At 52.2% G+C, this 16,364-nt stretch overlaps 1 protein-coding gene across 4 annotated transcripts in view; it reads right to left on the bottom strand.

Annotated features, from left to right (window-relative positions):
• LOC142469141 (uncharacterized) overlaps positions 1-16,364 on the bottom strand; it is a 160,481-nt gene that overhangs the window by 61,277 nt on the left and 82,840 nt on the right. For all 4 annotated transcript variants that reach the window (XM_075576080.1, XM_075576078.1, XM_075576081.1 and 1 more), the window contains exons 7-10: positions 9,134-9,362; positions 6,113-6,221; positions 5,306-5,429; positions 1,052-1,163 (exon numbers count right to left, since the gene is read on the bottom strand). In XM_075576080.1, the coding sequence (XP_075432195.1) occupies positions 1,052-1,163; positions 5,306-5,429; positions 6,113-6,221; positions 9,134-9,362 (574 nt within the window). The remainder of the gene's footprint in view (positions 1-1,051; positions 1,164-5,305; positions 5,430-6,112; positions 6,222-9,133; positions 9,363-16,364) is intronic.

Below are 16,364 nucleotides of genomic sequence, written 5' to 3'. Positions count from 1 at the left end.
AGAAAGGAGGGAGAGGGGGATGTGAGAGGGAAAGGAGGGAGAGGGGGATGTGAGAGAGAAAGGAGGGAGAGGGGGATGTGAGAGAGAAAGGAGGGAGATGGGGATGTGAGAGGGAAAGGAGGGAGATGGGGATGTGAGAGAGAAAGGAGGGAGAGGGGGATGTGAGAGGGAGAGGGGGATGTGAGAGGGAGAGGGGGATGTGAGAGGGAAAGGAGGGAGAGGAGGGTGTGAGAGAGAAAGGAGGGAGAGGGGGATGTGAGAGAGAAAGGAGGGAGAGGGGGATGTGTGAGAGAAAGGAGGGAGAGGGGGATGTGAGAGAGAAAGGAGGGAGAGGGGGATGTGTGAGAGAAAGGAGGGAGAGTGGGATGTGAGAGAGAAAGGAGGGAGAGGGGGATGTGTGAGAGAAAGGAGGGAGAGGGGGATGTGTGAGAGAAAGGAGGGAGAGGGGGATGTGAGAGAGAAAGGAGGGAGAGGGGGATGTGTGAGAGAAAGGAGGGAGAGGGGGATGTGAGAGAGAAAGGAGGGAGAGGGGGATGTGAGAGAGAAAGGAGGGAGAGGGGGATGTGAGAGAGAAAGGAGGGAGAGGGGGATGTGTGAGAGAAAGGAGGGAGAGGGGGATGTGTGAGAGAAAGGAGGGAGAGGGGGATGTGAGAGAGAAAGGAGGGAGAGGGGGATGTGAGAGGGAAAGGAGGGAGAGGGGGATGTGTGAGAGAAAGGAGGGAGAGGGGGATGTGAGAGAGAAAGGAGGGAGAGCGGGATGTGTGAGAGAAAGGAGGGAGAGGGGGATGTGAGAGAGAAAGGAGGGAGAGGGGGATGTGAGAGAGAAAGGAGGGATAGGGGGATGTGAGAGGGAAAGGAGGGAGAGCGGGATGTGTGAGAGAAAGGAGGGAGAGGGGGATGTGTGAGAGAATGGAGGGAGAGGAGGATGTGAGAGGGAAAGGAGGGAGAGGAGGGTGTGAGAGGGAAAGGAGGGAGAGGGGGAAATGATGGTGCAGAGGGGAAGACGCCCTCACAGGACCCTGTAATAAGGTACAGCGGGGTCTCTCCTTACCTGTTCTTTAGAGCAATAGCCGCAGATCATGCGTGACGCCAGCTCCATCTCGTGGTCCTGATCGCTGTCGTGACACACGTCACACGGGTACGCTTTACCGCAGCACGGGAACCTGGGCGAGATCTTAACCCCGTCACTGCCAAACATGCCTCCCCGAGCCTATATAACCCCGTCACTGCCAGACACACCGTCCCGAGCCTATATAACCCCGTCACTGCCAGACACGCCGTCCCGAGCCTATATAACCCCGTCACTGCCAGACACGCCGTCCCGAGCCTATATAACCCCGTCACTGCCAGACACACCGTCCCGAGCCTATATAACCCCGTCACTGCCAGACACACCGTCCCGAGCCTATATAACCCCGTCACTGCCAGACGGGCCGTCCCGAGCCTATATAACCCCGTCACTGCCAGACGGGCCGTCCCGAGCCTATATAACCCCGTCACTGCCAGACACACCGTCCCGAGCCTATATAACCCCGTCACTGCTAGACACACCGTCCCGAGCCTATATAACCCCGTCACTGCCAGACGGGCCGTCCTGAGCCTATCTAACCCGTCACTGCCAGACACACCGTCCCGAGCCTATATAACCCGTCACTGCCAGACACACCGTCCCGAGCCTATATAACCCCGTCACTGCCAGACACACCGTCCCGAGCCTATATAACCCCGTCACTGCCAGACACACCGTCCCGAGCCTATATAACCCCGTCACTGCCAGACACACCGTCCCGAGCCTATATAACCCGTCACTGCCAGACACACCGTCCCGAGCCTATATAACCCCGTCACTGCCAGACACACCGTCCCGAGCCTATATAACCCCGTCACTGCCAGACACACCGTCCCGAGCCTATATAACCCCGTCACTGCCAGACACACCGTCCCGAGCCTATATAACCCCGTCACTGCCAGACACACCGTCCCGAGCCTATATAACCCCGTCACTGCCAGACGGGCCGTCCCGAGCCTATATAACCCCGTCACTGCCAGACACACCGTCCCGAGCCTATATAACCCCGTCACTGCCAGACGGGCCGTCCTGAGCCTATATAACCCGTCACTGCCAGACACACCGTCCCGAGCCTATATAACCCCGTCACTGCCAGACGGGCCGTCCCGAGCCTATATAACCCGTCACTGCCAGACACACCGTCCCGAGCCTATATAACCCGTCACTGCCAGACACGCCGTCCCGAGCCTATATAACCCTGTCACTGCCAGACACACCGTCCCGAGCCTATATAACCCGTCACTGCCAGACACACCGTCCCGAGCCTATATAACCCGTCACTGCCAGACACACCGTCCCGAGCCTATATAACCCGTCACTGCCAGACACACCGTCCCGAGCCTATATAACCCAGTCACTGCCAGACACGCCGTCCCGAGCCTATATAACCCCGTCACTGCCAGACACACCGTCCCGAGCCTATATAACCCAGTCACTGCCAGACACGCCGTCCCGAGCCTATATAACCCGTCACTGCCAGACACACCGTCCCGAGCCTATATAACCCGTCACTGCCAGACACACCGTCCCGAGCCTATATAACCCCGTCACTGCCAGACGGGCCGTCCCGAGCCTATATAACCCCGTCACTGCCAGACGGGCTGTCCCAAGACTATATAACCCTGTCACTGCCAAACATGCCTCCCCGAGCCTATATAACCCCGTCACTGCCAGACACACCGTCCCGAGCCTATATAACCCCGTCACTGCCAGACACACCGTCCCGAGCCTATATAACCCCGTCACTGCCAGACACACCGTCCCGAGACTATATAACCCCGTCACTGCCAGACACACCGTCCCGAGCCTATATAACCCCGTCACTGCCAGACACACCGTCCCGAGCCTATATAACCCCGTCACTGCCAGACACACCGTCCCGAGCCTATATAACCCCGTCACTGCCAGACACACCGTCCCGAGCCTATATAACCCCGTCACTGCCAGACACACCGTCCCGAGCCTATATAACCCCGTCACTGCCAGACGGGCCGTCCCGAGCCTATATAACCCCGTCACTGCCAGACACACCGTCCCGAGCCTATATAACCCCGTCACTGCCAGACACACCGTCCCGAGCCTATATAACCCCGTCACTGCCAGACACATCGTCCCGAGCCTATATAACCCCGTCACTGCCAGACACACCGTCCCGAGCCTATATAACCCCGTCACTGCCAGATGGGCCGTCCCGAGCCTATATAACCCCGTCACTGCCAGACACGCCGTCCCGAGCCTATATAACCCCGTCACTGCCAGACACACCGTCCCGAGCCTATATAACCCCGTCACTGCCAGACGGGCCGTCCCGAGCCTATATAACCTCGTCACTGCCAGACGGGCCGTCCCGAGCCTATATAACCCCGTCACTGCCAGACGGGCCGTCCCGAGCCTATATAACCCCGTCACTGCCAGAAGGGCCGTCCCGAGCCTATATTACCCGTCACTGCCAGACACATTGTCCCAAGACTATATAACCCCGTCACTGCCAGACACACCGTCCCAAGACTATATAACCCCGTCACTGCCAGACGGGCCGTCCCGAGCCTATATAACCCGTCACTGCCAGACACACCGTCCCGAGCCTATATAACCCCGTCACTGCCAGACACACCGTCCCGAGCCTATATAACCCCGTCACTGCCAGACGGGCCGTCCTGAGCCTATATAACCCGTCACTGCCAGACACACCGTCCCGAGCCTATATAACCCCGTCACTGCCAGACACACCGTCCCGAGCCTATATAACCCCGTCACTGCCAAACACACCGTCCCGAGCCTATATAACCCCGTCACTGCCAGACACACCGTCCCGAGCCTATATAACCCCGTCACTGCCAGACACACCGTCCCGAGCCTATATAACCCCGTCACTGCCAGACACACCGTCCCGAGCCTATATAACCCCGTCACTGCCAGACGGGCCGTCCCGAGCCTATATAACCCCGTCACTGCCAGACGGGCCGTCCCGAGCCTATATAACCCCGTCACTGCCAGACACACCGTCCCGAGCCTATATAACCCCGTCACTGCCAGATGGGCTGTCCCGAGCCTATATAACCCCGTCACTGCCAGACACACCGTCCCGAGCCTATATAACCCCGTCACTGCCAGACACACCGTCTCGAGCCTATATAACCCCGTCACTGCCAGACACGCCGTCCCGAGACTATATAACCCCGTCACTGCCAGACACGCCGTCCCAAGACTATATAACCCCGTCTATGAGTACGTGTGTGTCTCATACATAGGATTGTATGTGTACGTGTGTGTCTCATATATAGGAATGTATGTGTACGTGTGTGTCACTTATATACAGGAATGTATATGTACGTGTGTGTCAGTTATATACAGGAATCTATGCGTACGTGTGTCACTTATACAGAGGAATGTACGCGTACTTGTGTCACATACACAGGAATGTATGTGTCACTTATACACAGCACTGTATGTGTACTGTGTGTCACTAACATATAGGTATGTGTGTGTCACATATACAGGAATGTATGCGTGTGTGTCACTTATATACAGGAATGTATGTGTACGGTTGTGTGACTTATATATGAAGGAATGTACGCATGTCACTTATATAAAGGAGTGTACGTGGGTGTCTGTTACATACAGGAATATATGTGTACGTGTTTGTCAGATTAATCAGAATAAAACGGACGTGGGGAACTGATCAGTGGAGAATTTATCTATCAGAATAAACGTATGCGGCGTATTGATCGGATGAGAACATATTGATCAGAATAAACGTACGCAGGGTATTGATCGGGTGAGACCATATTGATCAGAATAAATGTAAGCAGGGTATTGTTCCGGGGAGAACTTATTGATCACAATAAAACATATGGGGCGTATTGATCGGGTGAGAACCTATTGATCAGAATAAACGTACTGTACGTGGGGTATTGATCAGCAGAGAACTTATTGATCAGAATAAAACGTACGCAAGGTACTGATCAGCGGAAAATGTATTGATTAGAATAAACGTACACGGGGTATTGATCGGGTGAGAACGTACATTACTGATCCGAATAAAACGTACGCAGGGTACTGATCAGCGGAGAATTTATTGATCAGAAAAAATGTACGCACGGTATTGATCAGCGAAGAACTTATTGATCAGAATAAATGTACACAGGGTATTGATCAGCAGAGAACTTATTGATCAGAATAAACCGTACGCGGGGTATTGATCGCCACACATAGTATTTGGTTCGCAGGCCTCACCTCAGCCAGCGGCAGCTCTTCTTGTAATGTCTGCAGGATCCGTGCTCTGGCAGCGGCTTCCCAGGCTGAATGGATGGGTCTCTCACTGCTTTCTTCCTGCTCTGCTTCAGAAAATCTTCGTTTCCTGCAGGAATCAAGTTCATTTCTCGTATTAATGCAACGCCTTTCCATTCCCAATCCCTGCACCGCAGTATCTATGCGGCTACCTCTCCTACTTGTATTATATCAGAGGGGGTTAAACTCAGTCCTCAAGGGCCACCAACAGGCCAGGTTTAAAGGATATCACTGCTTCAGCAAGTGGCTTAATCAGTACCTACTTCAGCACAGGTGGCTCAATCCATCCCTGCATCAGCACAGGTGGCTCAATCCATCTCTGCTTCAGCACAGGTGACTCAACCCGTCCCTGCTAAGGCATAGGTGGCTGAATTTGTCCCTGCTTCAGTGCAGGTGGCTCAGTCTTCAACTGAGCCTCTGATTGAGCCACCTGTGCTGAAGCAACGATATCCTGAAAACCTGACCTGTTGGTAGCCCTTGAGGACCGAGTTTGACACCCCTGTATTAGAGCAGCAATACGCATGTGGCTACGCTGGGAGAAGATAATGACCCCATCGGTATATCTGCCTGGTCACCCGCAGCTCCCCAAATTGTCCCCATTCACCCCCATATGTAATGCAGCGGTTAAGCTGCAGACAAGGGATCTGGGTAGTGGAGAGACATGCCTGCAGCACACAGCTAAGCCCGGGAAGTGCAGAATCAGCAAACCCATTCAAAGACACGTGTTATGTCCGTGTGTGTGGGTTGAAGTACCGGTGTTTTTGCGTTCTACTTTTTGGAAGCGTGCCGCCTCGGTGAACGCGCTGAGTTTGCTGTGGCACTGCGTGCAGTTCATCTCTCTCGTGACCCCGTAGGAGAGACTCTGGAGAGAGAAGATATGTAAGTGGGCAGAAATCTGCTGTTTAAGGAGCGGTTAGGGGAGGAGTTATAGGGAGCGGTTAGGGGAGGAGTTATAGGGAGCAGTTAGGGGAGGAGTTATAGGGAGCGGGTATAGGAGCAGTTAGGGGAGGGGTATAGGAGCAGTTAGGGGAGGAGTTATAGGAGCAGTTAGGGGAGGGGTTATAGGAGCAGTTAGGGGAGGAGTTATAGGAGCAGTTAGGGGAGGGGTTATAGGAGCAGTTAGGAGAGGAGTTATAGGAGCAGTTAGGGGAGGAGTTATAGGGAGCAGTTAGGGGAGGAGTTATAGGGAGCAGTTAGGGGAGGGGTTATAGGAGCAGTTAGGGGAGGAGTTATAGGAGCAGTTGGGGAGAAGTTATAGGGAGTGTTTAGGGGAGGAGTTATAGGGAGTGTTTAGGGGAGGAGTTATAGGGAGTATTTAGGGGAGGAGTTATAGGGAGAGTTTAGGGGAGGAGTTATAGGGAGTGTTTAGGGGAGAAGTTATAGGGAGTGTGTAGGGGAGGAGTTATAGGGAGCAGTTAGGGGAGGAGTTATATGAGCAGTTACGGGAGGAGTTATATGAGCAGTAAGGGGAGCTGTTAGGGGAGGGGTTATACGGAGCAGTTGGGGAGAAGTTATAGGGAGTGTTTAGGGGAGAAGTTATAGGGAGTGTTTAGGGGAGGAGTTATAGTGAGTATTTAGGGGAGGAGTTATAGGGAGTGTTTAGGGGAGGAGTTATAGTGAGTGTTTAGGGGAGGAGTTATAGGGAGTGTTTAGGGGAGGAGTTATAGTGAGTGTTTAGGGGAGGAGTTATAGGGAGTATTTAGGGGAGGAGTTATAGGGAGTGTTTAGGGGACTAGTTATAGGAAGTGTTTAGGGGAGGAGTTATAGGGAGTGTTTAGGGGAGGAGTTAAAGGGAGTGTTTAGGGGAGGAGTTATAGTGAGTGTTTAGGGGAGGAGTTATAGTGAGTGTGTAGGGGAGGGGTTATAGGGAGCAGTTAGGGGAGGAGTTATATGAGCAGTTACGGGAGGAGTTATATGAGCAGTAAGGGGAGCTGTTAGGGGAGGGGTTATACGGAGCAGTTGGGGAGAAGTTATAGGGAGTGTTTAGGGGAGGAGTTATAGTGAGTATTTAGGGGAGGAGTTATAGTGAGTGTTTAGGGGAGGAGTTATAGTGAGTGTTTAGGGGAGGAGTTATAGGGAGTGTTTAGGGGAGGAGTTATAGTGAGTGATTAGGGGAGGAGTTATAGGGAGTGTTTAGGGGAGGAGTTATAGGGAGTGTTTAGGGGAGGAGTTATAGTGAGTGTTTAGGGGAGGAGTTATAGTGAGTGTTTAGGGGAGGAGTTATAGTGAGTGTTTAGGGGAGGAGTTATAGGGAGTGTTTAGGGGAGGAGTTATAGGGAGTGTTTAGGGGAGGAGTTATAGGGAGTGTTTAGGGGAGGAGTTATAAGGAGTGTTTAGGGGAGGAGTTATAGTGAGTGTCAAGGGGAGGAGTTATAGTGAGTGTTTAGGGGAGGAGTTATAGGGAGTGCTTAGGGGAGGAGTTATAGGGAGTGCTTAGGGGAGGAGTTATAGGGAGTGCATAGGGGAGGAGTTATAGGGAGTGCTTAGGGGAGGATTTATAGTGAGTGTTTAGGGGAGGAGTTAAAGTGAGTGTTTAGGGGAGGATTTATAGTGAGTGTTAAGAGGAGGAGTTATAGTGAGTGTTTAGGGGAGGAGTTATAGTGAGTGTTTAGGGGAGGAGTTATAGTGAGTGTTTAGGGGAAGAGTTATAGGGAGTGTGTAGGGGAGGAGCTTTAGGTAATGTGTAGGGGAGGGGTTATAGGGAGTGTTTAGGGGAGGGGTTATAGGGAGTGTTTAGGGGAGGAGTTATAGTGAGTGCTTAGGGGAAGAGTTATAGGGAGTGTGTAGGGGAGGAGTTATAGGGAGTGTTTAGGGGAGGGGTTATAGGAAGTGTTTAGGGGAGGGGTTATAGGGAGTGTTTAGGGGAGGGGTTATAGTGAGTGTTTAGGGGAGGAGTTATAGGTAGTGTGTAGGGGAGGGGTTATAGGGAGTGTTTAGGGGAGGGGTTATAGGAAGTGTTTAGGGGAGGGGTTATAGGGAGTGTTTAGGGGAGGGGTTATAGGGAGTGTTTAGGGGAGGAGTTATAGTGAGTGCTTAGGGGAAGAGTTATAGGGAGTGTGTAGGGGAGGAGTTATAGTGAGTGCTTAGGGGAAGAGTTATAGGGAGTGTGTAGGGGAGGAGTTATAGGGAGTGTTTAGGGGAGGGGTTATAGTGAGTGTTTAGGGGAGGAGTTATAGGGAGTGTTTAGGGGAGGGGTTATAGGGAGTGTTTAGGGGAGGGGTTACAGGGAGTGTTTAGGGGAGGGGTTATAGGGAGTGTTTAGGGGAGGGGTTATAGGGAGTGTTTAGGGGAGGGGTTATAGGGAGTGTTTAGGGGAGGGGTTATAGGGAGTGTTTAGGGGAGGGGTTATAGGGAGTGTTTAGGGGAGGGGTTATAGGGAGTGTTTAGGGGAGGAGTTATAGGGAGTGTTTAGGGGAGGGGTTATAGGGAGTGTTTAGGGGAGGAGTTATAGTGAGTGCTTAGGGGAAGTTATAGGGAGTGTGTAGGGGAGGAGTTATAGGGAGTGTTTAGGGGAGGGGTTATAGGAAGTGTTTAGGGGAGGAGTTATAGTGAGTGTTTAGGGGAGGAGTTATAGGGAGTGTGTAGGGGAGGAGCTTTAGGTAATGTGTAGGGGAGGGGTTATAGGGAGTGTTTAGGGGAGGGGTTATAGGGAGTGTTTAGGGGAGGAGTTATAGGGAGTGTTTAGGGGAGGAGTTAGTCAGTACAGGATTATAATGGAATCACGCAGTACGCTGCAGTCTTGTGAGTGACCCCTGTTAGTTAGCTGGCTGTTACCTGTACTGGTTCTTCCTGGGAGCAGTTCAAGCAGCCGATCATGAAGTCACAGTCCTGCAGGATGAGGTCCACGGGGACAGCCCCCTGTATGTCCACATAGCCCAGCACAGCCGAGTACTGGTGCATCATGCTGGGGAGGAAGGTCCCTGAGATCCGACTGTTACACTTCTCACACTGAGCTGTGCACGCCTGCGTCCTCGCCAGCGTCAAATCTGCCGTCACTTTACACCTATGGCAAGACACACCGGATATAGCGCTGACACACGCACACGCACCGATATAGCGCTGACACACACACACACCGATATAGCGCTGACACACACACACACACACACGCACCGATATAGCGCTGACACACGCACCGATATAGTGCTGACACACACACGCACCGATATAGCGCTGACACACACCGATATAGCGCTGACACACGCACCGATATAGCGCTGACACACGCACCGATATAGCGCTGACACACACACCGATATAGCGCTGACACACACACACCGATATAGCGCTGACACACACACACACACACACACAAACCGATATAGCGCTTACACACACACACACACACACACCGATATAGCGCTTACACACACACACCGATATAGCGCTGACACACACACCGATATAGCGCTGACACACACACACCGATATAGCGCTGACACACACACACACACACACACCGATATAGCGCTGACACGCACACACACCGATATAGCACTGACACACACACCGATATAGTGCTGACACACACACACACCGATATAGCGCTGACACACACACACACCGATATAGCGCTGACACACACACACGCACCGGTATAGTGCTGACACACACGCACCGATATAGCGCTGACACACACACCGATATAGCGCTGACACACACACACACACACCGATATAGCGCTGACACACACACCGATATAGCGCTGACACGCACACACACACACCGATATAGCGCTGACACACACACCGATATAGCGCTGACACACACACACCGATATAGCGCTGACACACACACACACCGATATAGCGCTGACACACACACACACACCGATATAGCGCTGACACACACACACCGATATAGCGCTGACACACACACACACCGATATAGCACTGACACACACACACACCGATATAGTGCTGACACACACACACCGATATAGCGCTGACACACACACACACACACACACCGATATAGCGCTGACACACACACACACGCACCGATATAGTGCTGACACACACGCACCGATATAGCGCTGACACACACACCGATATAGCGCTGACACGCACACACACACTGATATAGCGCTGACACGCACACACACACACCGATATAGCGCTGACACACACACCGATATAGCGCTGACACACGCACACACCGATATAGCGCTGACACACACACACCGATATAGCGCTGACACACACACACCGATATAGCGCTGACACACGCACACACCGATATAGCGCTGACACACGCACACACCGATATAGCGCTGACACACGCACACACCGATATAGCGCTGACACACACACACACCGATATAGCGCTGACACACACACACCGATATAGCGCTGACACACACACCGATATAGCGCTGACACACACACCGATATAGCGCTGACACACGCACACACCGATATAGCGCTGACACGCACACACCGATATAGCGCTGACACACGCACACACCGATATAGCGCTGACACACGCACACACCGATATAGCGCTGACACACACCGATATAGCGCTGACACACACACCGATATAGCGCTGACACACGCACCAATATAGCACTGACACACACACACCGATATAGCGCTGACTCACACACCGATATAGCGCTGACACACACACACACACCGATATAGCGCTGACACACACACACACACCGATATAGCGCTGACACACACACACCGATATAGCGCTGACACACACACACCGATATAGCGCTGACACACACACACCGATATAGCGCTGACACACACACCAATATTGTGCTGACACACACACACCGATATAGCGCTGACACACACACACCGATATAGCGCTGACACACACACCAATATAGCGCTGACACACACACACCGATATAGCGCTGACACACACACCGATATAGCGCTGACACGCACACACCGATATAGCGCTGACACACACACCGATATAGCGCTGACACACACACACTCCGATATAGCGCTGACACACACACCGATATAGCGCTGACACACACACCGATATAGCGATGACACACGCACACACCGATATAGCACTGACACACACACACACACACACTCCGATATAGCGCTGACACACACACACCGATATAGCGCTGACACACACACACCGATATAGCGCTGACACACACACACACACCGATATAGCGCTGACTCAAACACCGATATAGCGCTGACACACACGCACACACCGATATAGCGCTGACACACACACCGATATAGCGCTGACACACACACCGATATAGCGCTGACACGCACACACACACACTGATATAGCGCTGACACGCACACACATACACCGATATAGCGCTGACACACACACCGATATAGCGCTGACACACGCACACACCGATATAGCGCTGACACACACACACCGATATAGCGCTGACACACACACACCGATATAGCACTGACACACGCACACACCGATATAGCGCTGACACACGCACACACCGATATAGCGCTGACACACGCACACACACCGATATAGCGCTGACACACGCACCGATATAGCGCTGACACACACACACACCGATATAGCGCTGACACACACACACCGATATAGCGCTGACACACACACCGATATAGCGCTGACACACACACCGATATAGCGCTGACACACACACACACCGATATAGCACTGACACACACACACCGATATAGCACTGACTCACACACACCGATATAGCGCTGACACACGCACACACCGATATAGCGCTGACACGCACACACCGATATAGCGCTGACACACGCACACACCGATATAGCGCTGACACACGCACACACCGATATAGCGCTGACACACACACCGATATAGCGCTGACACACACCGATATAGCGCTGACACACGCACCGATATAGCACTGACACACACACACCGATATAGCGCTGACACACACACCGATATAGCGCTGACACACACACACACCGATATAGCGCTGACACACACACACACCGATATAGCGCTGACACACACACCGATATAGCGCTGACACACACACACCGATATAGCGCTGACACACACACACCGATATAGCGCTGACACACACACCAATATAGTGCTGACACACACACACCGATATAGCGCTGACACACACACACCGATATAGCGCTGACACACACACCAATATAGCGCTGACACACACACACCGATATAGCGCTGACACACACACACCGATATAGCGCTGACACACACAACGATATAGCGCTGACACGCACACACCGATATAGCGCTGACACACACACACACCGATATAGCGCTAACACACACACACTCCGATATAGCGCTGACACACACACCGATATAGCGCTGACACACACACCGATATAGCGCTGACACACGCACCGATATAGCGCTGACACACACACACACCGATATAGCGCTGACACACACACACCGATATAGCGCTGACACACACACCGATATAGCGCTGACACACACACCGATATAGCGCTGACACACGCACACACCGATATAGCGCTGACACGCACACACCGATATAGCGCTGACACACGCACACACCGATATAGCGCTGTCACACGCACACACCGATATAGCGCTGACACACACACCGATATAGCGCTGACACACACCGATATAGCGCTGACACACGCACCGATATAGCACTGACACACACACACCGATATAGCGCTGACACACACACCGATATAGCGCTGACACACACACCGATATAGCGCTGACACACACACACACCGATATAGCGCTGACACACACACCGATATAGCGCTGACACACACACACCGATATAGCGCTGACACACACACACCGATATAGCGCTGACACACACACCAATATAGTGCTGACACACACACACCGATATAGCGCTGACACACACACACACCGATATAGCGCTGACACACACACCAATATAGCGCTGACACACACACACCGATATAGCGCTGACACACACACCGATATAGCGCTGACACACACACCGATATAGCGCTGACACGCACACACCGATATAGCGCTGACACACACACACACCGATATAGCGCTGACACACACACACTCCGATATAGCGCTGACACACACACCGATATAGCGCTGACACACACACCGATATAGCGCTGACACACACACCGATATAGCGATGACACACGCACACACCGATATAGCACTGACACACACACACACACACACACACACACTCCGATATAGCGCTGACACACACACACCGATATAGCGCTGACACACACACACCGATATAGCGCTGACACACACACACACACCGATATAGCGCTAACTCAAACACCGATATAGCGCTGACACACACGCACACACCGATATAGCGCTGAGACACACACCGATATAGCGCTGACACACACACACCGATATAGCGCTGACACGCACACACACACACTGATATAGCGCTGACACGCACACACATACACCGATATAGCGCTGACACACACACCGATATAGCGCTGACACACGCACACACCGATATAGCGCTGACACACACACACCGATATAGCGCTGACACACACACACCGATATAGCGCTGACACACGCACACACCGATATAGCGCTGACACACGCACACACCGATATAGCGCTGACACACGCACACACCGATATAGCGCTGACACACACACACACCGATATAGCGCTGACACACGCACCGATATAGCGCTGACACACACACACACCGATATAGCGCTGACACACACACACACCGATATAGCGCTGACACACACACCGATATAGCGCTGACACACACACCGATATAGCGCTGACACACACACACACCGATATAGCACTGACACACACACACCGATATAGCACTGACTCACACACACCGATATAGCGCTGACACACGCACACACCGATATAGCGCTGACACACACACCGATATAGCGCTGACACACGCACCAATATAGCACTGACACACACACACCGATATAGCGCTGACACATACTTCCTCCCAAACCTGGCCCTACTACCTCCTTCCACATTACTGTTGGAACTACGATCATTCACCCAGTAGCCCAAGCACGCTGCCTTGGGGTCACACTCGACTCCTCTCTCACATTTGCCCCTCACATTCAAAACATTTCTAAAACCTGTCGCTTTTTCCTCCGCAATATAACAAAGATACGCCCTTTCCTCTGTTGCTCGACTGCTAAAACTCTGACTCAGGCCCTCATTCTCTCCCGTCTTGATTACTGTAACCTCCTGCTGTCCGGCCTTCCTGCCTCTCACCTGTCTCCCCTACAATCTATCCTTAACGCTGCTGCCAGAATCACTCTACTCTTTCCTAGATCTGTCTCAGCATCTCCCCTCATGAAATCCCTCTCCTGGCTTCCGATCAAATCCCGCATCTCATACTCCATTCTTCTCCTCACTTTTAAAGCTTTACACTCTTCTGCCCCTCCTTACATCTCAGCCCTAATTTCTCGTTATGCACCATCCAGACTCTTGCGTTCTTCTCAAGGATGTCTTCTTTCTACCCCCTTTGTATCTAAAGCCCTCTCCCGCCTTAAACCTTTTTCATTGACTGCCCCTCACCTCTGGAATGCCCTTCCCCTCAGTACCCGACTAGCACCCTCTCTATCCACCTTTAAGACCCACCTTAAGACACACTTGCTTAAAGAAGCATATGAATAGGACTGTGGCTATTCTGAACACATGGCACATAAAGCTTGGCCCCCTGCAGACGCACTTACCAGAACTCCCTCCTACTGTCTCTGTACGTTCTCCCTACCTACCAATTAGACTGTAAGCTCCTCGGAGCAGGGACTCCTCTTCCTTAATGTCTAAAGCACTTATTCCCATGATCTGTTATTTATATTATCTGTTATTTATTGGATTACCACGTGTATTACTGCTGTGAAGCGCTATGTACATTAATGGCGCTATATAAATAAAGACATACAATACAATACAATACACACACACCGATATAGCGCTGACACACACACACACACCGATATAGCGCTGACACACACACACACACCGATATAGCGCTGACACACACACCGATATAGCGCTGACACACACACACCGATATAGCGCTGACACACACACACCGATATAGCGCTGACACACACACCAATATAGTGCTGACACACACACACCGATATAGCGCTGACACACACACACCGATATAGCGCTGACACACACACCGATATAGCGCTAACACACACACACTCCGATATAGCGCTGACACACACACCGATATAGCGCTGACACACACACCGATATAGCGCTGACACGCACACACACACACTGATATAGCGCTGACACGCACACACATACACCGATATAGCGCTGACACACACACCGATATAGCGCTGACACACGCACACACCGATATAGCGCTGACACACACACACCGATATAGCGCTGACACACACACACCGATATAGCGCTGACACACGCACACACCGATATAGCGCTGACACACGCACACACCGATATAGCGCTGACACACGCACACACCGATATAGCGCTGACACACGCACACACCGATATAGCGCTGACACACACACACACCGATATAGCGCTGACACACGCACCAATATAGCGCTGACACACACACACACCGATATAGCGCTGACACACACACACCGATATAGCGCTGACACACACACCGATATAGCGCTGACACACACACCGATATAGCGCTGACACACACACACACCGATATAGCACTGACACACACACACCGATATAGCACTGACTCACACACACCGATATAGCGCTGACACACGCACACACCGATATAGCGCTGACACGCACACACCGATATAGCGCTGACACACGCACACACCGATATAGCGCTGACACACGCACACACCGATATAGCGCTGACACGCGCACACACCGATATAGCGCTGACACGCACACACACCGATATAGTGCTGACACACACACACCGATATAGCGCTGACACACACACACACACACACCCCGATATAGCGCTGACACACACACACGCACCGATATAGTGCTGACACACACGCACCGATAT

This window comes from Ascaphus truei, chromosome 18 (assembly GCF_040206685.1).
Source record: "Ascaphus truei isolate aAscTru1 chromosome 18, aAscTru1.hap1, whole genome shotgun sequence".
In the NCBI taxonomy this organism is placed as follows: Eukaryota; Metazoa; Chordata; class Amphibia; order Anura; family Ascaphidae; genus Ascaphus; species Ascaphus truei.
Note: the sequence above shows the minus strand (reverse complement) of the source record. Positions and strands in the feature narration are given on the sequence as shown.